This window comes from Ambystoma mexicanum, chromosome 14 (assembly GCF_040938575.1).
Source record: "Ambystoma mexicanum isolate Mex_15411 chromosome 14, UKY_AmexF1_1, whole genome shotgun sequence".
Lineage (NCBI taxonomy): Eukaryota > Metazoa > Chordata > Amphibia > Caudata > Ambystomatidae > Ambystoma > Ambystoma mexicanum.
Window position 1 is genome coordinate 179644575 of NC_090940.1, and position 26379 is coordinate 179670953.

The 26379-nt window shown below is 46.1% G+C and overlaps 1 protein-coding gene across 2 annotated transcripts in view; it reads left to right on the forward strand.

The window, feature by feature from the left end:
* The window catches only part of LOC138527588 (deubiquitinase DESI2-like), a 612741-nt gene that overhangs the window by 372786 nt on the left and 213576 nt on the right, over positions 1-26379 (forward strand). For both annotated transcript variants that reach the window (XR_011283954.1, XM_069638869.1), the window contains exon 2: positions 24059-24131. Coding sequence is in view for 1 of the 2 variants with exons in the window: in XM_069638869.1 (XP_069494970.1) it covers positions 24059-24131 (73 nt within the window). In the remaining variant the exon portion in view is untranslated. The remainder of the gene's footprint in view (positions 1-24058; positions 24132-26379) is intronic.

Consider the following 26379-nt stretch of genomic DNA (forward strand, 5'->3'; position numbering starts at 1 on the left):
ATCTTACTACAGCCTCCTTCTCTGTCTAGAGTTATTTTAACTAAGCAATAAGACCTGAGCCAGGAGGAGGAGGGGCATTACTGAGTCAGATCGTACCCTGGGACCCATAGCTACTGGCCCAAGCCACAGATTGGGGAATGAAGTCCGTTCTCCGTTACCATGGCAGCCATAGTAAACAAAGAAGATGACCACCATGGAATGGGAGAAGGGACTACACATAGTCCCTTCTCCCTATCCATGGCAGCCATTAAAACATTGCAAAAAAAGTAAACAAAAAGAAATGGCTGTCATAGACCCTTCTCTTCTCTCTTTCTATGGCAGGAGTTCTGGAGCGGACGCACTGGGACAGAAGTGATCCTGGGGCGTCCGCTCCTTGAAAGGACCAAAAATAAGGTAAGTCAGAGGGTGGGAAGGGACATCTTTGGATGAGGAAAGGGGTGGGGGAGGTAGGGAACCACTTACCGTGTTTCCGGGGGGATTACCTTGTGATAATCCCCCCTTTTTCCGAGCCTCCTCATTGGGTTTGAAGCTGCCCCACCAACCCCGCTGGGTACAAATAGCAAATAACGGCTCCTGCGGGATGTCCTGGTTAAGTACAGCTGTCTGCAATAGGTCTCGACTGACATTGTCAAATGCTGCTCTGAGATCAATGAACATTAGAAAGAGAGCGACACGTTTTTGCAAAACTTATTTTTGTATGACTCGTGCTAGCCTGAAGGCTTGGTCGATGGTCACACCCCCTTTGCAGAAGCCAGACTGCGCCTGGCTCAGAACTCTTTTTTCAGCAGCCCATTCATTTATCCTAATTTCAAGGATTTTCGCTTATGTTTTTCCAAAGCCATCCAAGTGAGCTATGCGGTGATAGTTGTCTGTGTCATTCTGATTGCCCTTTTTAAAGATGTCAGCCATTCTCCAGGAACTTGGAGGGTTCATGTTCGATGTGATGGCGTTAAATATGACCGACAATATCGGGACCCATATTGTGGGCTCCTGATTAAATAAATAAATTGGTAGTGTATCCAGTCCAGGTGCTTTTCCAAACCTTTGCGAATTTACAGCAATATTTACCTAATGGTTGAGAACAACTTTGTGGTGCTCCAAGGCATAACCCTGGGTAATTGGTGTATTGGAAGGGAGGGTGAGCTGTAAACCTTTTTAAAATGTTGACACCAGGCTTTCACTGACAGAAGTGATATCGGACGCTTAGAGACATCAGTACTCCCATAGGTGATTATTCTTCAGAATACTGACTGATTACGTTCATTTACCGCCTGTTTGAGGTCTTCCCAGGCCTGCATCGTAGCTTCCTTCTTTGTAGCTGATGTCTTGGTCCGATGTTTAGATCTTCAATCTTAAAACTTTTGAGAGTTAACCTCCCTGTTTGTCTTTAGTGCAGATAGAATTTCAGATTCTAATTTTCTACGATCTCTGCCATACTAGTTCAGGGTAACCCTGGAGATTTTTGTAGTAGAACAAGGTTATAAATGCCACTAACTTGCAGGTTGTTCCATCCATCCTGCTAAGTGGATCTTCAAAAGATACTCACTCAGCAAGGGGAGTATTTTATTGTAAATCTCTGGGGGATGTTGTTCAGAGTTCTTTGTTGTCCATCTTAGTTTACGTCAATCATTTGAAATATGTATACCAGCTATAGTTATAATAACATTCAATGTTAGAACTATTGGGTCATGATCACTTTCATCCCTTTGAACAACCCGGAGTTCCTTCAAATGTCCACAGTTATCTAGATCAATTTGTCAATGTGACTGGGCAAGCAGGTATATCCTCTATGATATGATATGCTATGATATGGCATTTATAATGCGCCTATACACAAGTGTTTCAAGGCGCAACGAGGCAAGGGGGGGACAATGGGAGGACAAACAACGATCCTACTAGGCCAGGTGTCATTCAGATCGCGCAAGTGCAAGGGAAGGGGGGAAAGGAAAAGTGCGCAGGGGGAAGGGAGAGGGGAAGTGCAGTACATGGGAAGTGGAATAAATATGATACATAAATAGCCAGCTAGTGGCAAGTGCAAGGAAGTGCAGACGTAAGTGCTAGTAGGGGGGACTGAAGGGATACAGAAAACGGTCCCCAAGTGCAGGGGTTGCCAGGGAGGCAGTGCAGGTGGGTAATTGATGGGGCCTGGGCCAGAGATCAAAAGGGTGGCCAGGCAGCCAGTGCAATTTCAGTCAGGAATTCAGCAAGGGAGAGGAGGAGAGAAAGCAGAAGAAAAGAGGAAGGTTTTGAGGTGTTTCCGGAACCGGAGACGCGACCATATAATACGACCATTTGGAACAAATAGGAAACAATTTGGGCACAACGCATTGACTTAATTTCTTTGACTGGTTTGGGTTAAATCCATCTAGTAGTTTATAAAATATTCCCATAGAGATAAAGTGCAGTTTTTTAACAGCCGTAGCGTGAAAACCAATGGGCAGATTTGGACCAAACTTTGGAATGAACTTCCCCACAACCTTACATAGTCTCGTAACGTTCTTGACATCAGAAAGAGACTCAAAACTCTTCTGTTTATGTAGTCACTCGTAGGGGAATGGTGATTGCTTTGAATGACAGCGCTTAGATGTCCTGTTCGTAGGCGCTATATAAATACCAATACCAATAGAAATAGCAATATAAATCATATCAGGCTAGAGGTCGAAAGTGGGAAAGAATGTGAGGTCAGGGATTTGGAGGTGGGTTGGGGAGCCAGTTAGGGGTAGAAAATTTGCAGTTTATCAGGGGAAGACCGCGTGAATCTCACGAGATTACAGCAGCAACGCCACAAGACGTGCTCAGAAAGAAATGTGTGTCAAACGAAGCGATGAGCGATAGGGGGTAATGGGAGAGAGTTTGGGAGGGAAAAAGCAACAGAGTGGATTGAGGGGACCTTGGAAAAAGAAGGGCTACACATATTGAGTGCTTGTGAGGATGTGGAAGACTTTAATTCTGATCAATTTTTCCCATTATAGCAGGAATCAGCGAAACGCCACCATACTGCAAGAATTTCTGTTATTGAAAAGGATTACTGTGAAATGATCATGTGAATAAGCAGTTAGAAATGTTTAACATCTACAGTGCCTACGTCTACTGGGCAGGGGGCAATGGGTGTTTGGTAACTAATTAGTGGTGTGACATGGCTAGTGGCCATGGCTTTTTAGCCCAAAAGAAAGAAATTGGTGCAACGTGTACAGAAGCTGTGGCCGAAGGCCATAGCTAGCAAGACCTCAAGACACAATGCAACAAGTTCGGCCGTGGCCATTGGTCACGGCTGAAGGCCATGGTTAGTGGGCCCATAGAACACTATTGGTAAAACATATACACTGGCCACAGTGGAAGGCCATGACTAGTAGGCCCTGTTGAAACTAAGGTTTGGCAAAACCCTTGAAATTCAGTGAAAAGCCATTTGCTGAGAGTTAAGGTGATCATATTTAATGCAACAAAACCACTGAAATTCAGCACTCGCATTTCAAGTCCAACTCGGAGAAGAAAATGCATCATACAAACCAAACAGTGATTGGGGTAATGGCCAGGGAGGAAAAAAGCAAAAGCGAATCAGGGAATTGGGGGGATCATGGAAAGAGGAGGGGGCACTTGGTGAGTGCCTGTGAGGACAGGGAAGAGTTTTGGATTTTCAAGCGGGGGAATAGGGAGGGAAACCCACAGGAATGGGGAGAGAGTGAAATAAAAAAAGTAATTTTACACCTGCAGTAATCACATCTCCTAAGCAGTGGCAATGGGTCTATGTGCAAGAGGTCATGGCTAGTGGGCCCCAAAGAAACCTATTTGTACAAGATGCAGAGGTGTTGCTGGGGTGGGGGCTGAGGAGGATATAGCCCTGGGACTTTTGGTTGTAGCCCCGGATAGAAGCTCAGGTACTCCAACCAAAAGGCTAGCTAGCCCCGAGTCCCGACATTAGCGTAGCCCTGGATCCTTTCCAGACCTAGCAACACCCCTGGCAACATATACAGAGGCCATGGTCAACGGCCATGGCTTGTGAACCCTAATGAAACCCATTGGTGCAACATTATAGTGTCCACGGCCGAAGGCCATGGCTACTGGGCTCATGGGAAACCAGTGTCCACTGTACATGTTGTACCAATAGGTTTATTTTGGGACTTTCCGATACTACCACACATGCTCATTACATTATGTTTGTAATACCTGAAATAGATTTACCAGAATCAGTTACTTTCCCGTCAATGAAGTATTGTAATGGTTCACTAATAGATGATATTCAAACCATTTGTATAACATTACATATTTGTATTTTAAAGTTTATAAGTTGATAAGTATTACAAATTGATGTGCCACACGTAATCATATCAAACTTCTGCATCAGTGTATTGTTCCATGTCATGGTGTTATTATTGTTAAGTCTAATAAAATAAAATATGCACAAAAAGTAGTCAATACAAATATTCTAATTTATTTATTTAATCAGTAATGTTACATTTGATGTAATTATTGATCTCATTGCTGATGCTATGTATGATCTAATTATTGATGTTACCAGGGATTTCATCACTGTGGTCATGCGCATGGCAACAGGGGGGTACATAGATAAGGTGGACTTGCTGGAAATGCGATTGATGATTTTCCTGTGTTTAGTTGCGTTACATCTGATCACCTTAGCTCTCTCTAAATCAAGGTTTTCTTCACTGAATTTCAACGGTTTTGGTGTTATGTATTTTTCACGTTAAATCTGATCACATTAACTCTCTGCTAACTGAAGGTTTTTCACTGAAAGAAAATAAATATATATATCGGGCTCACCTTTGAAAGGTCAGAAGATATGAGGCTGGAGTCTGACAACTCTGCTGTTGAGAAAGCTCAGTGAGTTAAACACTCACCTTAGATATGAATATGTGATCTGCAGCCACATGTTCAAATCTTCCCGGGCCAGCTCCCCTGTTCCTCCTTCTGTGGTTGATAAATTGAGTAATATTATATTCTCTAATAGTGATAGCAATCATTGTAGCGCTTAAAAATTGAAGGAATCCGACATTGAGCAATATAATCTGATTATCATTTTCTAGCCCTGCAACACGTTAGTTTAGCACAGTTCAAAGGTTTCCTTTTGTGAGACAATTCAATCCTAATTGAATCAGCCTATATTGAAGTCCACAATTTGAAATTCTATGAAGACCAACATAGTATAGTTCCGAAACCTATTTAATCTATATGTGGCGCCTTTGGCTGACTTGGTTTATTCTTTTGGGCTCTGCTTTTATACAAACTCTGATGGCACCAGATTATGATGCGATTTAGCAGCAGAAATGACAGCGCACGTGACCTTAAAGACTGTCTGGAAACCATTGGTGATAGATGGATGCGTCCCAACCTCCTAAAGACGAATGGCGGTAAGAAGGAGGTTCTGAATGAAAGGCAGGCTGGTGGTCAGCCGATGTACGGCAAGGGCAAGGGGCCCCTCCGGAAACTGGTGGAGAACCAAGAGGGAAACCTTGAGATTGGTCTGTCTCTGTCTAGGTGCATCAGTAGCACAAGCAGGTGTTTCTCAACTGAGAGTACGGCAACAAATGTGTCCTCTTTTTCTCCTACATCTTAAATCAGTGATTCCAGATGGTTACTTTAATAGATTACCCATGCGCCCATATTCCTTTGAGAAAAAATACAAGTAGCTGTTTCCTCAATTTTTCAATGTAAATGGATTTAATTGTTCTTTTCTTCAAATACTGGAATCACTTACTAATCAACGGAGTTGAGGAACCAGACACTCCGAGGTTACACCCCTATGCAACCGGACACCAGAAAATAACTAACCACTAATTCAAAAGGGCGCAGAGATCCAAATTAAGGAATACCCACCCAAAAAGGTTCCTCACCCTTTGCTAAACTTTACATCTTAAATCATACTCATTTTAATAGCCTTTTGATCGCCTAGCTGGGCTGCATCATTCAGTCTACCTGGGCCTTCCAGAACCTTCCATCCATGAACTCCAGCCAGTTCAGAACCTGGCAGCTCGTCTGTTGTGTATAGTCCACCTTCATTGGCTGTCATTGTACCAGCACATCCAGCTTAAGTCATTATCTGTTGCCCACAAGGCAAGTTACAGGCATAGGCCTATCTTCCAAGCTAGCAAGCTTAAGTGTCTTGTCCTTTATCCTGAAACCAGCTACCTATTGTCTTGCCGGTCTGGGAGGAAGGCCTCAAACCTGTCAGACCTACTTCCACTACACTTCTGGGAAGAATCTTAGCTGCCTACATTCTGCTCCCTAATACATATTTGCCTGCATCCTTCATCCTAATGAAGCGGTTGCCTTCTTGTCATTTCTTCACACCTTTGCTCCTGGTAGTGCCAAGATGCCACAAGATGAATGCCTCGCTTTACAAAACCTCCCTGAGATGTAAAAGTCAGTAGACATTTCAGTGTGATACAGAACTTCATTCGTATTTGGGTTTAGATAGCACAAACCTAGCTGCGAAGCAACTCAGCGGCGTGTATGGAATTTGGGGCTAACAGAGGTTAGTGGAAGGAGAGGTTAAAGGTTATAGTTGCTTGGCTATCTATGCTATAGGGCTGGTATATGCATATGAGAAGCAGGTCTAAGCTACTACCCTAGGCATTCCAGGAAGTGCAAGGTATTTAGTTCTTTCGTGAACAGCTAGATAGTCGGGGCAATCCTAATTGTAACCATGATGGTGTTCCAGTAGGCTGAGGCTATGCAAGAGAAGCCCAGATACCTGGTTTTCTCTTTGCACACCTCTTTACTCACTAAGTATGCAGTGGTCTGGCTCCTGGAGGAGCGCTTCCCATCTGAGTCCAGAGGTTCTGCAGTTGGGTAGGTTGCTGTTTAGGCATTAGTTACCTAATATGTGATGCAAGCAGTTTTGAAGAGTATCCTGGTTGGGATCGGGGCCTCATTACAAGTTTGGAGGTATTCCTTGGTAAATCCACCAGGATACCGCCAAACAGAATTAGCGCTACTGCCACTTGGTCCGGCAGATTTACCGCCGGATTACAAGTGGTGGTAAGCAGTGTTGGTCCCCATTTACTGGAGTCTATAGGACTCCATGGGGATTATGGCAGAATTACCACCGGTGGTAATTTCACCTATTTTGCTGATTTTCAGGGGTAAAGTGACAGATTTACCTCCAGCTTTTTGCTGGAGGAGAATCCTCCACGTCACCACCTAACCTGTAGTACAGCAGTGCGGTAATCCAGCATTAACAAAGTTACCACTCCATTGCTGCCTATTTGTACTGCACCGCCGTACCCATAATGATCCCATAAGTGTAATTCTTTTATGCTAGGGGAGTCGTGGTCCCGTTTCTTAGCTCCCATTATGAAGCATACAGGCGTGGGATGAACTGCCGTAAGGGGGGCTCAGATGGGTGGCTCGGCCACCGGTGAGCTGGGCTTTATCACCATCAAGGTGTGAGATTACCAGGGCCTGGACCTTTCCTCTGAAATCTTCAAGTGAGAGGAAGGGTTTTATCTTCCCGAGGGGTGCTAGCTGATGCCAGGCGTGTGGACTTTTGTTTGCTGACATGTTGTCTGACATCAATGTGGCAGGCCAGTCACTTGCAGATCACATCTGCAATTCACATTTGATCTGGTGAGGGGATTCCTCCACATGAATTTAAAGCTGAGAGATATTACTTTTAGAGCAAATGTCAATCTGTCTAACTTCAAGGTCCTCATCTCTGGTGCACCACACCACCAGCTGCTTGTGACTGGATTCCACAACACTGCATTGTTCGCTGGCACATTGCTTAATTTCTGGGTGTTTTGCATTAGTCCCAGTGAGGGGCAATGGGAGGCTACATTCAGAAGCACATTTGTCCTGTTGGGGAATTCGAATATTTGCATACAGGCAGGTGGCACTAAAAGGCCAGTGTGGATGAGATACCATAGATGCATGTGATGCAGGCAGAACGGTGTGCCTGATATGCAAGTGCAGGAGCCTGATTGGTGTTTCAGATGATCCGCAGAGAGCCAAAGGGGATAGATCGTATCACACACTGCATTGAGCCACTGCGAGATCTTGTGGTCAAACTAATGTATGGATTACACTTATTTCCCTAATCAGGAGTCATCTCCATCTTACGGCCAATGCCTCAGGGACTGTCTTAGCCAGGGTCGGACTGGGACAAAAAATGGGCACGGTCACCTAAAAAAAAGTGTCCTTCACCTAAAAAAAGTGACCCTCATCTGTGAAACACTCAATTCACAACTTTACAGAAAATGCTACTTATGGAGGTTTAATGGTGTTTGTTGCATGCCATATTTTGTGTAAACACTTGGGAAAACGAGTGATAACATTCCTTTTCCCTAGCCCCGGCATTTGATAATCATTTGTTATTTAAATAGAGCATTTGCCGAAGCACTGTACATAGCGCACATTTACATACAATCATTCCCAACCGAAGTAGTTGGTACTCATTCATCAACCTCTGATTAATGAAAGGCTGTGTTGGCCTTGCCCGGATTTGAACCTGCTACCTGCAGATCATGCATAGATTGGAGCAGCGCCAGCGAGCGCTCAACCTGCTGGTCTATATTACTGGAGTAAGCTAGGAGGAGCAAGCAGTTCCTTCCTTCTTCCCTCCCATCATCCATCACTCCCTTATCCCTCCCTATTGATTTTCTTCTTACTTTTTTCTTTTGTTCCTTCCTTCTTGCTTCCCCTTCCATTCTCTTCCCTTTCTTTCATGGGCATCTTTCCTTTCCTCCTTTCCTTCCTCTCCCACATTGTTTCCTTCCAGTCTCCCTAACATCTGTCCTCTAAATTCCCCCCATCCTTCTACCCTCTTTGTTTTTGTCTCTTCTGCCATTCCTCCTTATTTCATTTCTTCCCCACTCTCTGTAATTACTACCCCATTGTTATGTTGGAAAATAGCAGTTAAAGATAAATTATTGTGCATACGTCGACAGGCTAGGGTGCACTCGAGTTGAGTGCAATTGTGGGCTCTGCGGCATTCTTGAATCACAGCTGATACCAAAGGGTATAAACAAGCCCTTCATCGAGACAGGATGAGAGTGTGATAAATCCACGTACAGACAGAAGCATTGAATCGAAGCATGCATGAAACCCACATCTGGTTCTGTCTAGGCATAGATATCCCACGGGATTAGGGTCCAGGATTTACAATGCTTGTATGTGTTGTCTAGTCCTGCAGGTAAATTGCCAGGAAAGGGTGGTGTCCGCAAGCATGCAGTTTCAGCTACAACTTAACAATGCCACAATTCCCCACAACCATGGTGCCAAAACACACCTCATGCTGCTCAGAAAATCCCCAATCTAAAGCAATGCCGCACTACGGTTACCACCTCGCCAATTCTACAGTGTGAGAACCATCCCTCGTTAAATCAGGGTAATGCACCTAAACTACTGAGGTGCGATTGCTGGCTGGAAAATTAGGAAAACCTGTCCTCAGCGCATATCAGTATGACACAGCGTGCTGCAGAACTGCCACTAGCGATAACCTGGCTTTAGATCGCTGTATTTAGACTTTAGTGAAGTGAGAAGCTCTCACTTTCCACAACTTCCTGTTTTCTGTTCAAAACCTGAGCAAACATGTCCTACACCAGAAAACACGTATTGAAAGGAAACATGGTGCAATAAACCTTATGTCCATCGGCCTCCCTCCCAGGCACACACATGGCCCAAGAAAACAGGCCTTGATGCAACTTCAGAAAGGGTCCTCAATGCAGCCACTGAATCTGAACCATACACATCCTCTGAGAGGTCCCTTACCGCGGGGCCTGTAACAAAACTCCCAATGCACAGGGAAGCACAGAGAAAACATTGTTTGATATCATTATGTGTATTGGGGTTTAGCTGTGCAAGTGCACAGGCACAATAAAAGGTAGGATCTGTACATTCAACCATATACCCAATATATATTAAAGCAGGTTGTTTGGAATAAGTGCCAGCGTTTAGATGCCAGAGACTTTGACTAACGTTGGAATAAACAAAACTGATCTTTTACGAGAGAATAATGATCGCACGCCTCAGGTATCAGCAAATGCAACCGTCTGCCAGCACAAATGTTCTTTTAATTTCACCCAACCTTGACCTGCAAAGGTAAGAAGGAAGCGGTGTGTAAGGCATTCTGGGAAATAGTTGTTTCAAATTGAATTAGTTAGTTTTGACTTAATCCCCATATTCTATATATATAGTACATTCCGAAATACAATCCTAGGGCTTACAGAACGCAACAACCGTATGCTGCAAAGTTTGGAAGCAAGGTCAAACACTAGGCTCCAAAGCCAATAGTTTAGACTACGAGCAAAAGGACCACATTATGACAAATTATAGTGCACACTTGTGCCTGCCACACTTTATACCTAATGCAGAAGTACAATTGACTGTGTGTGTCCTATAATTGTACACTGGAACTTAGGAAAGCAGCTCTTACAAGAAACACTGTGCATTGGACACTCCCAGTTAACGGGCATGCACAAAATACACATACATGCAGCAATATTTACTACAGTTTAAGGGAAATTTCCAATTCTGTAAACTAAAATTATGAAGCTTTATCCTGGCCTGGAGCGGTTTGTCCATGTTGAATTTCAGACATTTTTTAGAAGATAATGGGCCTCATTATAAGGGTGGCGGCCACGGTATGAACGGTGCCGGTAAGGCACCGTTCACACCGTGCCATCACATTATGAGTTCTGCTCGCAAGTTCCTGACAGCCTGCCAGGTTTCACCTGGCAGGCTGTGCGGCACCCGCAAGCAGAACTCGTAATGCCGCTGGCACCGTTATCAACGGTGCCGGCACATCCATGCTCCCAACCCCCATTCTGCCCTATAGGGCAGAATAGGGATCGGGAGCCCGGCCTAACCGCCACCCGCGAATGGGCAATTACCGGCCCATTCATCTCGTAATGGGCCGGTTATTGCCCAATCGCAGGAGGCAGTGCCGTTAGCGAGCATGGCGGTAGCCGTGCCTGCCATACAGGCACGGCTACCGCCATGCTCGTAATGAGGCCCAATAGCTTTTGCTCATGGGTTAAAAAGAGACATGTGGCATGGATGCAATTTGTTTTCAGTCTTAGAGAGCTTTCAGAGAGGCTTGATCATGACCTGATAAGTGTGACATACATACATATAATCTCACTGCATGAAGGAGCCACCAGGTACGATAACATACACCCAGAGCAGCCCAGGTCGAAACATAGAGCTTCCTGCACATATTTATTGTGCCACTGCAGCCACCTAAATACTGTATCGTCACCACTCTCTCCCATGTCCACCCAATTTAAAAGTTTACAATTAACCGCCTTCCCAGTGCGTTTTTTAACACTGACACAATGAGTAGCATCAAATGCCTTTACCACTGGGCAGCACTGAGTGTTTTCACCACAGAACACCATTGCATTCACATGCCTTTAACACAAAGCAGCACTGACAGGAGCGTATCACCTTTGACAGCAACGTAAACATCTCTTTCGCTGAGTAGCATCAAAGAGCAGCATTAATGTTTTATACATTAGGCTGCACATTTGGCATCTCTGTCCTGACTTTGCCGCAGCAGATAACCACGTCAGAACCAGTCCCGCCTGATTCGCCTAAACTATAGTCGGACCTCCTCCATTTGTGGAGCCCTTCCACTGAGTAGCACCCCAAAGAAGTGAGGGTCCATGCCTGACCTATCTTAAAATGCATAGACAAGTGCAGGCTGTCTCGGACTTGCGACCAGATACCCAGTGCCCACTAGCGAGCATCAGTGGGGCTGCCTACAACAAACCAACTGAGCTGCACCATAAACGCCTTATGCACAGAGGAGCAACATGGACAGCCAGGTCCCTAACACCCGCTGGGCCCACAATATGAGAAATCGGATTCAATTGAATACTTGGGGCCAGGCTTGATAGAATATGGAGAGTGGAAACAGTAAGATAAAGGTAAAAGGGTAATGGGAATTAGGAGAAGGTCGACGGTTCAATTAGTAGAATGAAAAACTGCACACTGATATTATTTCTGAAAACTTCACATCAACCAGGATGCCTAGTCCCTGCATGCCCCGCCAGCACAGGACCTTTCCCTGCACTCTGTCTGTCCAGGGAAGCTCTTCCATATGGGCTGAGTCCACACTACTTTAAGCGTGTTGTTCTGGCATTCATTCAAATTGGCAATCCTACATGTGCACATTTAAAACACACAAATGGGTCGTTTTAGGCTTCAGTGTTTACCTCTGCTATGGTGCACTTTTGTAAGGACTAGGACTACTACAAAGGCTGGCCCTCAACTGCTGTCTAGCCCACACTGAGCCAGGTGTTGCAAGCAATGACCCACGCAGACCACGACATGGCTCCCTTCCACACCAGCTCTGGATACAGTGCCAGGAACAGCATCGAGTTTAAGTCATCTCATGCTCCCAAAACCATATGCCATGGATGGGAGGGAGGCTGCTGCCTGCAACAGGTGTTTGAGAAAACCTGATCTACATTCAAAAGACATTAATTTAGTCTGATTGGAAATGTGATTTTTCTTTTCATATTTGTTTTTGTATGTGCTCATACATCCCCTTGTGGTTTGAGTTGCATGTGTTGTAAGTCATCCTGACATGATGATTGCACGGCCGTGACACACACTGACTGAGTGGCAGTGCTCTGGCCCTTTCTCGACAAACAGAGATAGTATCAATTAATTACAAACACTTCACTTGATTGTTCTCGTTCAGAGTGACTGCCTCTTCTCTGACTCCCGACCCCCGCTGGCCCATTAAATTTTATGTTTTTATTACTTACTTTGTTTAACCCACATGCACAAATTCTGTCTCCAGAGACTCACCATTGCAGTTCACGGCTGGGCCAGGCAGCTTGAATAGGCCCTTCGTCGTTGTCGGATGTGCTTTGCTTGAGGCCTGCTCCCTCCTCTGTCATCAACACTTCCTTTCGAATATCTGCGCATTGTGCTGGGTGGGGCACCCAGCAACACACCAATACGCACGACGGCCCATGTGACTTGAGCATGATTGGCTGCCACTGCCAGCCTGGTACATATCAACATGCCTCCTGACCCTTCCATGAGAGGGTGGGGCTCAAGAGTCATCCCCGGGTCACCCCCACGCTGCCCCCACCCAAGGCAGGCAAAAGCAAACTAGATGTAGAGCCCACCCCCCACGACAGGACTTCTCTGTGTTCTCGAAGAGAAAGTGAAGCTGTCTGCCTGGAGCCAAGCCAGTAGATGGCTGGGGCACTAGCAGCCCCACGACTCATGCTATTGGTGCACCATCAAAGCAAAGTTAACACTTACTAAGTGTTAACTTTTCTTTGATGATGTTCTCCGACTGGCACTGTGTGCATTCTAATCATAAATACATCCGTTTGCTGCTGTGTGGAGACCTGGCGGCAGGTTTTGTGAGACATTGTAACAAGCACAACTTTAGTTACAAAAAAAATCCAGGCCAGCTCCATGGATATTAATGTGGCTCATAAAACCGGCCCCAGAGTGGCTTATAAAATTGGCCCCAGGGCCATCCAAAGTCTGTTTTGATTCTACCGGTGGCAGAATGACAGATAGGCCAGTCCACCCAATATCCTAGCGCTATCAAGGGGTGAATGTCTGTACATTACCTTAAATTGCATATAGCCACAACAGATGTGCTTTTTACTTCCTTGTGACTCTAAGGTCTGCCTGTTCAACACTGGCTGTCCAGGCTACATATGCAGTATTGTGGGGTGCTCCAGAGGCCATCGACACACAACATAAATGTCTACTAGAAAATGTTCCTCTCTGTGCCAAGGGTGTGCTGTCTCGAGAGGCAAGGTTTGGCATGCAATGCACTCTATTTCACGGTGCACCCCAACATTGTCCCTGGTCTGGATTTGCTGCAAGATCCCATTTTCTTATCTGAACTTTTCCTTCTAGTAATTTGCTCCAATGTGCTTTATCTGCTTTTAAGTTTGTACATGTTCGGGTGCTGGCTCTAGAGAAGTGGTCTTTGTAACACTTTTAAAAATAGAGTAGTTGATTGATTGACTGTTATGTTAGGCCTCTTTTGAGCGACCCACCCACCCCCCCCTCTTCCTACTCGAGTAGGCTCTACAAAATATCCAGGATTGCTGTTGGATTTTTTACTGAATGATAAATCTCCCATTGCCAATTTTTTTTTTCCAAAACCTTTTATTTAACATACTGTGGGAAATGATTAGTGTGTGAACATTCGGAACACATTTCAAGGAGGCATAATGAAGGAGTCTGCATAATGCCATATGTTCTGTTCAGCAGAATAGGTCCACCAGCCCATAACCCACCAAACCATAAGTACCTTCAACCCTCTCAACACCCACCCTCCAAACCAACGTTATTACAGCAATGACAAATGTCGCATAAGGGGGGTTTTGCCACAAATGTTTTGTAGTTGGCCGGAAAGTCAATGAAAGGTTCCCGATAGTGACATATCTGCCGTTTCTCTCCTCACATCACACAGTAATTTTGTCTGCCACCAGAATGTTCCAAATTTCTACCCACCACATATGGACCACTGGGCTTTCCACAGATTTCCAGATACGGGCAATAGTTAGCATAAGCCGCCAAGAGAAGATGCCCAGAGTGACCAGTGGGCCCGTCAAGGGGAATAACCCATCACCCGTATCATCCAGTAATACCACCCGGGGTTCCATGGGCAGAGACAACACTGTGTCCTTGATTCTGGACAGCACCTCCTTGTGGAAGGGGAAACCCACTGCAGCGCAACCTCGCCAGCAATTCACTGAATAGTCCACTGACATGCTGGCCAGTCTCTCGGGAGTGAAGAACCATCTGTAGCAGAATTTGTAGGAGCATTCCCTATCCGACACAAATTTTGACAATATGTGCATTTGCGCCCCTATCCTCAACCAGGCCCATCCCCTATTGGCCCACCCAGGTCATCCTCCCACTTACTCATATACGGCAAGCGCACAACTGAGTCCCCCACGTCCAGCAGTTTATATAGTTGTGAGACCTGACCCCGAGGGAAGCCCGCATGGACCCCTTGTTTTGTGAGTGACCGAGAAACCCAGCGCCTCAGTTGGGCATAGTGAAGCCGCTAAGTTTCAGGGAGGGCGAAGATTTACCTTGTTGAGGTTATCTGATACCCCTCCTTATAGAACTGTTGCAGATTCACCAAACCACAAGTTACCCACGCCTCAAAGCTCCTACTAATGCACCCTGGTCGGAAGCCTTGGTTGTTCCAGAGAGGTGCAAACGGCCCTATCCCCAATGTCGTGCCCCATCTGCAGAGCGCCCTCCCCATGTACTAAAGTGTGTCTCTGGTTGTAGACAAATAAGAGAAACTGAAATCATGTACCACATATCTTTTCTATGTATGGGATCTGATTCAGGCTCACTGCTGAGTCGGCTTGCTTGATTTCTTTCCATTTTGGCTGCAAATCAACATATTCCCAGGAAAACACATGTGAAACCAGAACAGCCTGGTCATAGCGAAATACATCGGGGACTCCCAGGTCCCCAAACCCCCGGGGCTTCAGTTATACCTTCCTAGAGATTCTCGCCCGCTTATTACTTATGAATTTGAGAGCGCTCCCCTGAAGTGTGCCAAGCTTCGAGTCAGCGACCTTGACCGGGAATGCTAAGCAGAGGTAAAGCAACCGAGGAATGAGGTTCATCTTAACCACAGTAATCTTGCCAAAGCAGGATATTTCCTGTCCACCCCATCTGACTAAATCATCGGACATCGCTTGGAACAGTGGGGGGAAGTTACAAAGAAAAACCTCTGAAACCCTCCTGGGGATACGCACTCCTAAGTAGGGGATAGACCCCTGAGACCTTTGTATCGGGGCCAGAGTGCTAATTGGGGATCTGTCTTTGAGTCGAAAGGGAGCCGGCCGCATCTCCCACTGGGCCAGAATCACTCCTGTTGTTTTAGGCATCCCGCGTGGGGGAAGGCCATGGCACTCTGAATTGTCGTCCCCAACACAAGACAGGCACATAACATCACCGCTGACACTGCTGCCCGGGTGCCGCAGCAAGAGGATTGCTGGCGACTCCCGGTGAATCCGCAGTGATTTCTGACCTGAACCTTTTACTTTCCACTGCAGATATCCCGGTAATACTGGGATATTACGGGCAGCTGAGGAACGATAAGTTCCCATTCCCATGGAGTCCCATGAGATGGGACTCCACGGGAATGGGATCACTGAAGCACTGGCACCGCTAGTAATGACGCTGGTGCTTCAGGGAAAAGTCCGCCAGTAGGGGCTTGAACTTGTAGTCTGCCGGTCCGGAAAATGTGCCGGTTACAACGTTACTGGCATCTTATTTCCAGACCAACAAATCTGTAATGATGTCCTTTCAGTCTGATTACCAGTTTGGTGGTGCAGGAAAAAAAGTGGAGCTAATATTGTTTACCTCCATTTTTCCTGCACCACCAAACTACAAGTTTGCCGGTATTACCACCGTAGGTAATTCCTCCACTTTACCTCCATAAATCACTGGTATTACCATCCGGGAATACCAGCGGCAGTAATACCAGCAAAAATCCTCATTGTAGTCCTAAGGACAACATTAAATGGGGATTTACACTGGCACACCGCTGCTTGTAATCAGGTGGTATTACTGCCAGAGGTAATACCTCCAGTTGTAAAACTGCCTGACCAAGTGGCGGTATCAGTAATTCCATTTGCTGGCATTAATACCGGCAAAGTAGTATTGAGCCTCTGTCTGTTCCACTCTGCTTGCTGAATTCTCTGCTTCTGCCTCTTTGATTGCCTCCCCTCCTGGATTTTCAAGGCTATCTTTCCACAACACCTGCAGCTCCGCAGAGGTTATCGACAATAACTTGCATAATCCCCCCCCCCCATTGAGTGTACTGCCTAGGGCTGATGGGAGTTGTATTACGAAATACTTACAGAGTTGCCATGTGACCACTTTTACAGGAAGTCAAGGAATGTGTTTCCTCTCGCGTTCAATCTTAACTCTGGAACCTAAAAAATGTGGCAGAGAAAAGAGGGGGAAGAAGGCCCGGAATGCAGTATATTTCAAGGACAATGGGCCTCATTATGAGTATGCGGGTCCGGTAACATACCTATATGGGACTGTGAATGGAGAGTAATTTTTTCCAGCGCCTGGCAATGGGGGTTACCGAGACCGCCAGTGCTGTAATGCCCCGGTAATTCCCCATTGCCAGGCGCCGAAAGAAAAAAACGACTCCGGGGGCAGCCGTGTTGTTTTTACCGGCACGGCTACCGCCAGGGTCATAATGAGGCCCAATGTTTTGTTTTGATACTACAGAGCAGTTTATCGCACCATGTTTGTTTTTACTGCACTTTTTTAACCAATTTTGGTACTGCAAAATACGAGAGGAGACCCACCCGTTAACCTTTTCTCCTCACCTAGCCTCTCCCCATCACATAACTCCTCCCAATTCTCCCCACTGCATTTTGCCTAAAAAACCTGGTACACAAATTAAATAAAACAAAACCTGCAATGATTTTCCTGTGGTAGGATACAATGGAAAGTATTGATCATGGTATGGAGAGGATCTCCAGCCAGGAATGCCCTGCATTGCCCAGCAAGAGCGATTTACAGGCATTATCGATGGAGCTGGCTGCTGGAAGACATGACTAGAGGGCTGGTGGACCCCTTTTTCAAAATCTTCTCTCATTTTCAGGCTGGTAACGTCCAATGCAATTGCTCCACATGTGGCCTTTGTTTCCCTTTTAAGGCATGGAGGGGCTTTCCTGCTTCACAATGTTAAGGAGAACTACCCAAATGGCTCGTGAAGTAATCCGGAGAGACACGACTCTAAATTCCAGGTTTCTAATTGATCCGATTCGTAATTTCTCAATCTCACCCCATTTGAACCGACTGAAATATTCAGAATGTAGTTGGCTTTTGGGACATGCTGAAAAAAGGGAACCATTGTTGATGCTTTTGGGGCTCTGACACAATCGGTCTTCAGTAAACAATGTCTTAGGAATTACCTCGGCACTTCTTGGAGGGTAACACGTTGGTAAAGGTTCCACCGTAATTCTTCACACATAGGTTCTGGGGGTAGCAGAGGAGATGGGATGGGTAGAGACGTCATGTTAGAGGAAAGCTCTAGAGGGCGAGAAATGGAATTGAGTGCAGGGTTCATTGATGAGTGAGATGCTCTTTGAAGAGTATGGTTTTTCAGGTCCTTCCTGAAGTGTTGGATATATGAGGCCAGTCTTATAGGCATTGGTAACTTCTGCAGGGTGCATAGCAGGAAAGGGCCTGTTTGCTGTTTTACCCTCTTGCCGTTCTTTGTCTCCAGTCTGACAAGGTCACGGCTGGTGGTGGTGGTTGACATCTACAGATGATGAGTTTCATGGCTAGGTAGAGCAGTGTTTTGGTTGTGTCTGCTTCTTAGTTGATAGAGGTTGTCTTGAACATGAGTGCTTACACAGGTAGCCAGTGCAGCTCTGTGAGAATGGGGGTGATGTGGGCAATTTGTATTAATCAAGTTATGGGGCATGCTGCAGCATGCTTCATGGATTTCAGGGGAGCCAATGTGGCATTTGGGACTCCCATGATAAGCGTGCTGCCACAGTCCAGGCGAGAGTTGATCAGGGCATGTTCTGAAACTCAGGGCCGGGAGGAAAGTCTTGACTTTGTGGAGGAGGGCAAGCTTGCTGGGCCCTTCTTGGTGAAGTTTGTTTTGAATAAGAGGTCACAGTTGGTGATGAAGGCAAAGGATTTTGCACTGGGTGGGAGGTGAGGCATGCATCTATTGACCTCCATGCCAGTAAGCCACTTCTGCACTTGCACGTACTTGGTGGGTATTTTAAGGAAAACTAATGTGGTCTTTTTGGGTTGAGCATCAGGTAGGCACTGGACATCCAAGCGTGGATGAGGGACAGACATCTATAGTTGTTGGAGGTTGTTGGTGTAATTGCTCTTTGGATACAACTATGTGGTATATCTGTATTTATATTTCTTGATGTTGATGTTAGTGAGGAGTTCCCCAGAGGTTCCATGTGGAGGATGAAGGTGACAGGGACAGGGTGGAGCTTTGTGGGACTCTGCAGTGACCCTAGGTTCTGTTGGGGCCCACCTGGAAGATTTGGTCTCTGTTGGAGGGGTAGGTGGTGAATCATTGAAGCACATGAGCATAGCAAGGATGTTAAGAAACATATGGTCCAGGATATCGAAGGTGGCAAAGACAATGAGTAAGCAGGGGTCCCCTATGTCCAGGATGTATATAGTGTCATAGATACCCCAGATGGTGGCAGTCTCTGTGCTGCATTGTGAATGGAAAATGGATTTGAACTCCTCTAAGGTATTGTTCTGATGATCCTTTTAAACAACGGGATGGCAATGAAGGGTATATGCATGATGTGCCAATAGCTGGCCAGGTCATCCGAGCCGATTGTGATTTCTTCAGCAGGGGTTGAGATCTGTCCTGTTTTCAATGGATCTGATAGGTGATTTGTGCGAGGTGCATTAATAATGTTGAAAAGTGTGTGAGTGCTTCACCTGGGATGGCTTCCACAATGGGGGAGGGCGCATGCTGTTTTTGCTGGTAGTGGATTTGATGACTGCAAGAGTTGTGAGAGGGTCTTCTGGAGTAATTGGGCCTCATTATGGGTCCAGCAGTAACCCTGCCGGTGCTACTGGTGTGTTGCCACCGGATCCATAATATTTTACCAGCGCCTGACTTCCCGATGCCACCAGCTCATTACAAGTCTGGCAGTCTGGGAAGTAAGGCACCGTAAAATTGTAAGTCCCCATTCCTAAAGAGTCCTCTGGGACTCTATGCGAGTGGGGACACGGAAGCACCGGCACTGTTGCTAATGGTGTCGGTGCTTCCGTGACCAGTCTGCCTACCGTGGCTGCTGCGCCTGGCAGGGTCAGACCTGTCGGACACAGCGGCCATGGCAGGCAGGTTTGCCGATCCGGAAACAAGTCTGGCGGTAACCTTGCCGGTGCTACCAACAGGTTGGCGCAGGACTCGTAATAATTCACTGGCGCCTAACTTCCCTGTGCCCCCAGCTCATTTTGGTTCCATGTGTTAATATCCCCCCAAAAATATCGCCATACATAAATATTGGCATATTTTTGCGCAATATTAAGCCATGGAACCTGCGGGGGACACCCCTGCAACTCCCATAAATGGAGCAGGGTCACCCCTGCAACCCCTGGTCCCAATAATATCGCATATGGCCTTACCCCACGACCATATATATGGCAATATTATTGGTGGGGATAATATTACCTGATACACTCATTTCGAGTCTGGTGGCCCGGGAAGTCAGGCGCAGGTAAATTGTACGTCCCCATTCCCACAGAGTCCCGTAAGACTCTATGGGAGTGGGGACACGGAAGCGCTGGCACCTTTACTGTCCAGCAGGGTCAGACCTGTCGTGCACAGCGGCCACGGCAGGCAGACTCAGAGTTTGCTGATCCGGACACAGGTGAGCTTACCTGCACCATTGTTTACGGAACTCAAACTTAGAATGAGGCCCATTGTCTTAAATTCTGTACATCCAGAAATGTTTTGGGCTGGTATTGGTGGTATGGCTATGGTTTATTTGGAGCTGCCAATGCTGTTCCTCATCTTGACATTCTTCTCTGTGAAGACATTGTTGTTAGTGTTGCATTTGCCAGTGGACTGCGGTATTGCAGGGGTCATTGCAATGCTTCTTAAAGCAAAATGTGCAGCCTTACGAGACAGCCATTTCTCGATGGCACCTGAATATGTATCTTAGACATTTTCTTGTGCTCAAACTTCACAGTCACAATGTTCTGTCAACTATCTTCATTGCATGATTTAGCCATTTGGACCACCAGATGCACGCAAAGGCCTTCAGGTCTACCGATCACGACTACACATAAGTATGAAAGTGAAATGCTTTCACAGAATCTTAATACAGATGCCTAAAATGTGGTCTGATTTAAACAAAAACATTTTTGCAAACGGGCAATCGGACTAGAGTCTTTCATGGCCACAAATTATGTGAAAACTTTCAGCATACAACTGCATTAATTTAAACGGGATTAACTACACTTGGTAACCAATTACTTCCTATCTCAGGAGGTCAGATCAAAATCAAGGAAGTTAGGAACTTTTGTTATCAACTCCTTTCTTTGGAATATAGCAGGTGTACTCATTTTGGAAATTCAGATGCAATGCCCGGTCATCGTTGACCGATGGTTACCTTTAGAGTCGTTCACCTTCACATTGCTGTGTAATTTAATATAAGGCAAGTGGCCTTGTATAGTGCCCTTCTGACACTATTGGTTAGGCTCCCTACATGTGGTTCTGTAAGAAAAATAGGGTGTGGAGTTTATTAGTGGGACAGTGGGAGAGGTAGATGCAAAACCTGTGGTGTGGATGGGTGCATGTCAGAAGTACCCAGGTTCTGTGTGGCAATTTGCTTTCTAGGGGTTTGGTGAAGAAACCTGGGAGTTTGTTAGCCACAGGGAGCGCGGAAAGTCTACAGTGCTTTTGGACTGTTGAGCTGCTAATGTGGGGGCTCTGCGTGATATTTCTGCATATTGAAGGCCAAACACAAAAAAGACAATTATTTTGTGCTGGTTTTGTGAAGCCTTCAATTGTACAAATATGACATTTTCAGAGGGGAGGGGGTTAAAAGCCATGAATCCCCTGCCTGCCAATCTACCACCCACCCCCACCCCCTCCCATGCTAGCAGGATTTTCCTTTAATCAGAGGGGTTTCACCCCACAAACCCCCTCTTGGCTCCCACCAGCCCTCTCCCTTCCCCACAAAAAACAGACCCTCTCCAACCCCCGAGGCACACACGCACACAAACACACTTACACCCACCTTCCCTCCCCCACCCCCTCCCCTTCACTTCTCCACATTATACACACATAAAAACATCATATATACATGCATACATACAAACATGCATGAATTCATACGTTCATACATGTACAATCACCTCAGATGCCTGCAACTTCCTTGTTCTGACACAGCCGGCCCCTGTCAGCCCCTGCGCTCACTCTTGTGGGGTGAGGGGTATGGCAGTTCGATTTCGAAAGACCGCTCCGAGAGGTCTCGGTCGGAGCAGTCCTTCTAAATCGATTTTTTTTTGTAATTAAAAAAATAGTTTTTCACTCCACACCGATTTGGGAGAGTGTGATAGGGCTAAAGAGGAGAGCTTGGTTATGGCTCGGTTAGTATTGATGTGTTAACATCTAGGCCTGTGGTGGCCATCTGTGTGTGCTTTGTGAGTGTCATGTAAGGCAGTAGAAGATCTAACAGGGGAGTTGGTTAGTCTGGGGAAGCGTGGAGGGTAGGCCTTACAAGGCAAAACAGCCTGCAAGCCTGCACTCCTAACCCCGGCTATTTGCAGATGGGTACCATTTGTCTAGCTCATAAGCCCACCTGTCAATTCCTCTCTCTCTCTCTCTCTCTCTCTCTCTCTCCTCTCTCTCTCTCTTTCTCTCTCTCTCTCTCTCTCTCTCTCTCAAATAGCTACAAGGTATCCCTTGAGGAGCAAATCAAGCATCTGCGATTTGGCAGATGAGGGCAAGAGGCAGTCTGCAGAGTCAGACAATACCATGAGCTACCTGCTAAGGGTTATGAAACTTGAGGACCACTGTGACTCATTTCACCTTCTTTGGTGTGTTGGTTGGCAGTCTGAGAGATGCCTCAAACCACACTCTAAAATGCTCAGATGCTTTGCTCAGTGGCGTGCTGGGACATTTGGCTGTCAAGCGTAGGACCTGTATATGCAGCAAAAGGCATTTTGTCAGGTGTTCGTCTGGCATTGGTCTGGGCAGGAGGCAGAATCCCTGTTTGTTTCGTCTAGAGATCTACCTTGGTGTCTCCCACAAACCCCAATCTCTTCTCACCCTTTCCAAAATGAAATTCCCCTTTATCATTCAACCTTCAATGGTCAAACTCACCAGGCTTTGATACTGCACCAGCCTTGGGCATCAGATTGATGCTGCAACCCTGAAGGGGGTTCTTCAAGATAGAACAAGGAGCCGAAAAGATAGCAGGTGGGGTGTGGAGACATGGAACTCACTGTACAGGGAGCGCTTGCTGTGTTACAGCCTGCTGTCTTGGGGTAAAGGTTTGGATGTCTGATTGTGGGACATAATTGAATGGTCTGATCTTGTAATACGGAGTGTGAGAAGAAAAGTCAAGTTGGGGCATAAAGGGTTTTCAGAGCCAAAGCCCTTCCTCTCCCTCTATGACTAGAGCTTTCACCTGTGCAGATCACTGAACCATCCCCTGCATACACAAGGGGTTAGGCTGAATCACTCAATTACCTGAAGTGGATCTGTTGGGTATGGCCCAATTCATGGGGATGATTTGCTAAAAGCAAAGGGTACTAAAAGCCTTTTTTTCCCTGTTCCGAAGCGCACTGGCGTTTCAGAACAGAAAAAAAAAAAAATGAAAAAAATGGCCGACGGGGAAGGGAAAACGAAGTCCGTTTTCCCTTTCCATGGCGGCCATTGAAAAAAGTTGATATAGCCGTCATGGAACGAGGAGAAGTAAATGCACGTAGTACCGTCTCTCTTTCCATGACGGCCTGTCGCAGATCGGAAGCGGATGCGCTTGGGACACAAGCATACCCAGCGTGTCTGTTCTTAAAATGGACACAAAAGAAGGTAAGTGGGGTGAGAAGGAGGGGAGGTAATTATGTTGATGGGCGTCGAGGACGGGGAAGACTTACCTCATTCCCCAGTGAGGGGAGATGACGGCCGCCAGCCCTGAGGAGGCTCAGGGCGGCGGGATTACTGGCTGCTAATGCCTGCATTCTGACCCTCCACATTGGCTGGGAGGCTGCCACACACCCCCTCGCCAGTACTAATATTGCATAATGCATTGCTCATAATCCAATTGTTCGTAGAGGTCAGGTGAAATACACAAAGAACTTGCTGCTGACGAAACTGCTCACAAACCCAATGCATTGACTGTCTCGGTTCTTGCTCATCACTGAATATGTTTTACTTTTGACCATGTAACAGATGATCCGATTAGTGCCCATTTCCCCCACTGAAAGCATCACATTTGCAGGGGTGCATCCCCAAAGACACAGAATGGGGCGATGAATGTTTAAGTAACAAATCGATGAAAAGTCGTAGGTGGCGGCTCCCGGTGACCATGTTCTTTATTCTTTTCTTTCTCAGTACTGGATAAACGAATACACCTCAACATTGGGAATTGGAGTGTTCCATTCGGGCATTGAGATCTATGGAAGAGGTAAGAGAATGCGTCTAGCTACATACATCATGCATCGTGAAGACATCAGGCAGGAATACATCTCAAGCTTACTCTAGGAAGGAGTTGTGGGTCATCTTATCCTGTGTTTATTATCCATAACATAGTCGCACAAGCTCTTTCCTTCAGAAGCTATTATACAGTGTATTACTATTCTTAGCTGAAAAGAATTTTTGTTTTTTACAAAATAAAATTATATCATAGAGTAGACTGTTATTTATTTCAATTGTCTAATGCCAAATGTCCCAGAGCCACAAAAATACTGTTGATCGATGGATGAGAACACAGTTGACCCTCGGGGATTGAGGGATCACTGTAGAGGTGTGTAATTGTGTGGGCATTACGCAGGCTGAGACCCGACTTGTTGGTGTCTTCTTCAAAATACAGATGGACCACAAGCTCCTCAAGTGGTTGAACACAAAGGGCAAGAATCCTAACCTTCTCAGGTGGTCCATAAGCCTTCAAGGGTTTGACTTCACCATCGAGCATAGGCAAGTGTCCCAATACTGTGATTCTAATGGCCGGTCCAGGAAGTAAAACCGACCGGAACAAGACATTGATCCAGTGGTGGAGTAGAACTCTGTGTCCCTGTTCTGGGGGAGGGGAGGGATGGGGAGTTTTAGGAAAGATTTATCTTTTTGCTCCATTATTCCACTGACGTCAACAGGGCCCTATTCATATCTGCTATGGATTTGGGCTCTTTTTGTGGGGCGGGTAAGCTCCTCCTACACTAACCTACTCAACTCATGTCATTTGGGGTGCACTGGGTGGTCATTTAGGCTCCAAGTCCCAGTGCACGGTAGGCTCCTACCAGTTTCTTCTGACTTTTGATTTTGGATGGCAGCTCAAGCCACTTTGTGTAGAGTACTATAGGGACGCACTGCACCCACCAATTTCATTTGGCACAGGCGACTTGCAAGGTGAAGGAGTGCCCGAATATGGGTTCAAGAGAACTGTAGCCAAGCTCCAGCATGAGTATTTAAATATCTGGCCTGTCTCAAAACCTTTATTGTATTGGGATCACACTATTGTGACCTCTTTGTCATCATGCAATACTGATGACACCTTTGTGATGACACTGTTGTGATGGCAGTATTGTTACAGCACTATTCTGATGTCATTATTGTAACAACACTATTGTGATGAGACTACTGTGATGTTACTATTGTGATTACATTTTTTGGAAGATATCAGGAAATTGGCCTTCAATTACTAGTATGCACTAATCTGACATCACAATTGTGCAAGATCAAGATACACTTGTGTGTGCAAAAGGAGGTAGGCTAAGAAAGCTGCCTGTGTGCAGGGAGACAGGTGAAGTGCGATGACCTGTACTTGAAATGAGTGGGTGAGGGAGGGCTCCAGAAGGCAGAACGCTAAAGGCAGGCATTCCAGGTAGATGCTTGCCAAGGGTGTCTTCCACATCGCTGACACAAACAGTGATGACCTACCCTAGGCTAATTGTGAACAGTAGCCATTCTTCATTTAAGCTGCAACCTGAGCCCCCGCCCCTTTTTCGCTTTCTACCCCCCCCCCCCCTCGTTACTGTATGTTTTCAATCGCACCTTCTTATTTATAAAGACATGCCTGCTCTCACTTTGTAAGTGGTGTCAAGGAACCAGCTGTACCTGGTAAATCTCATGTCAAGCCAGCCACCCTCTGGGAAGACATGACACATCAGAGCAATGATCTCCTGGCAAATCACAGATGTTATCCTTGATGCTAAAATGAAAGGGGCAGCAGAGCCTTGAGCTGCAGCAAAAGTGATACAGACTGCAAATGTCACCTCCAATGTAATGGCATCTAAACAGAAATGAGGTGTCGGCAGGGTGGGGGAGGGGAACACGCCGCACAGTGCGTTTTGCGCTGTACACACTTTCCCCCAGATTCGCTCCCAAGTTTTATACAAAGACTGATCATCTTTACAGCATGACCCTGAGGATCATTAGTACTGGTAGCATAAACTGTAGATCAGTGTTAGAAATCACTGCTAGAATGAATGTCATTACTCAGGACTAAGGAAGAGTATGCGCGTTCTTTTTGCATAGCTTTGCATTATAGCCTGGCAGTTAATTTAATTAAAGTTGACCTTATGGCTGGTTGGATCATTGGTATGGTTAATTGAACACTTTATCACCAGCCTTCACATCTTACTACTTGACAAATGTTCAATTATTGCCAGCACAGAACCTAAAAAAGCAGGAGTGGTCCTTAGCTACCTTGTTGGTCA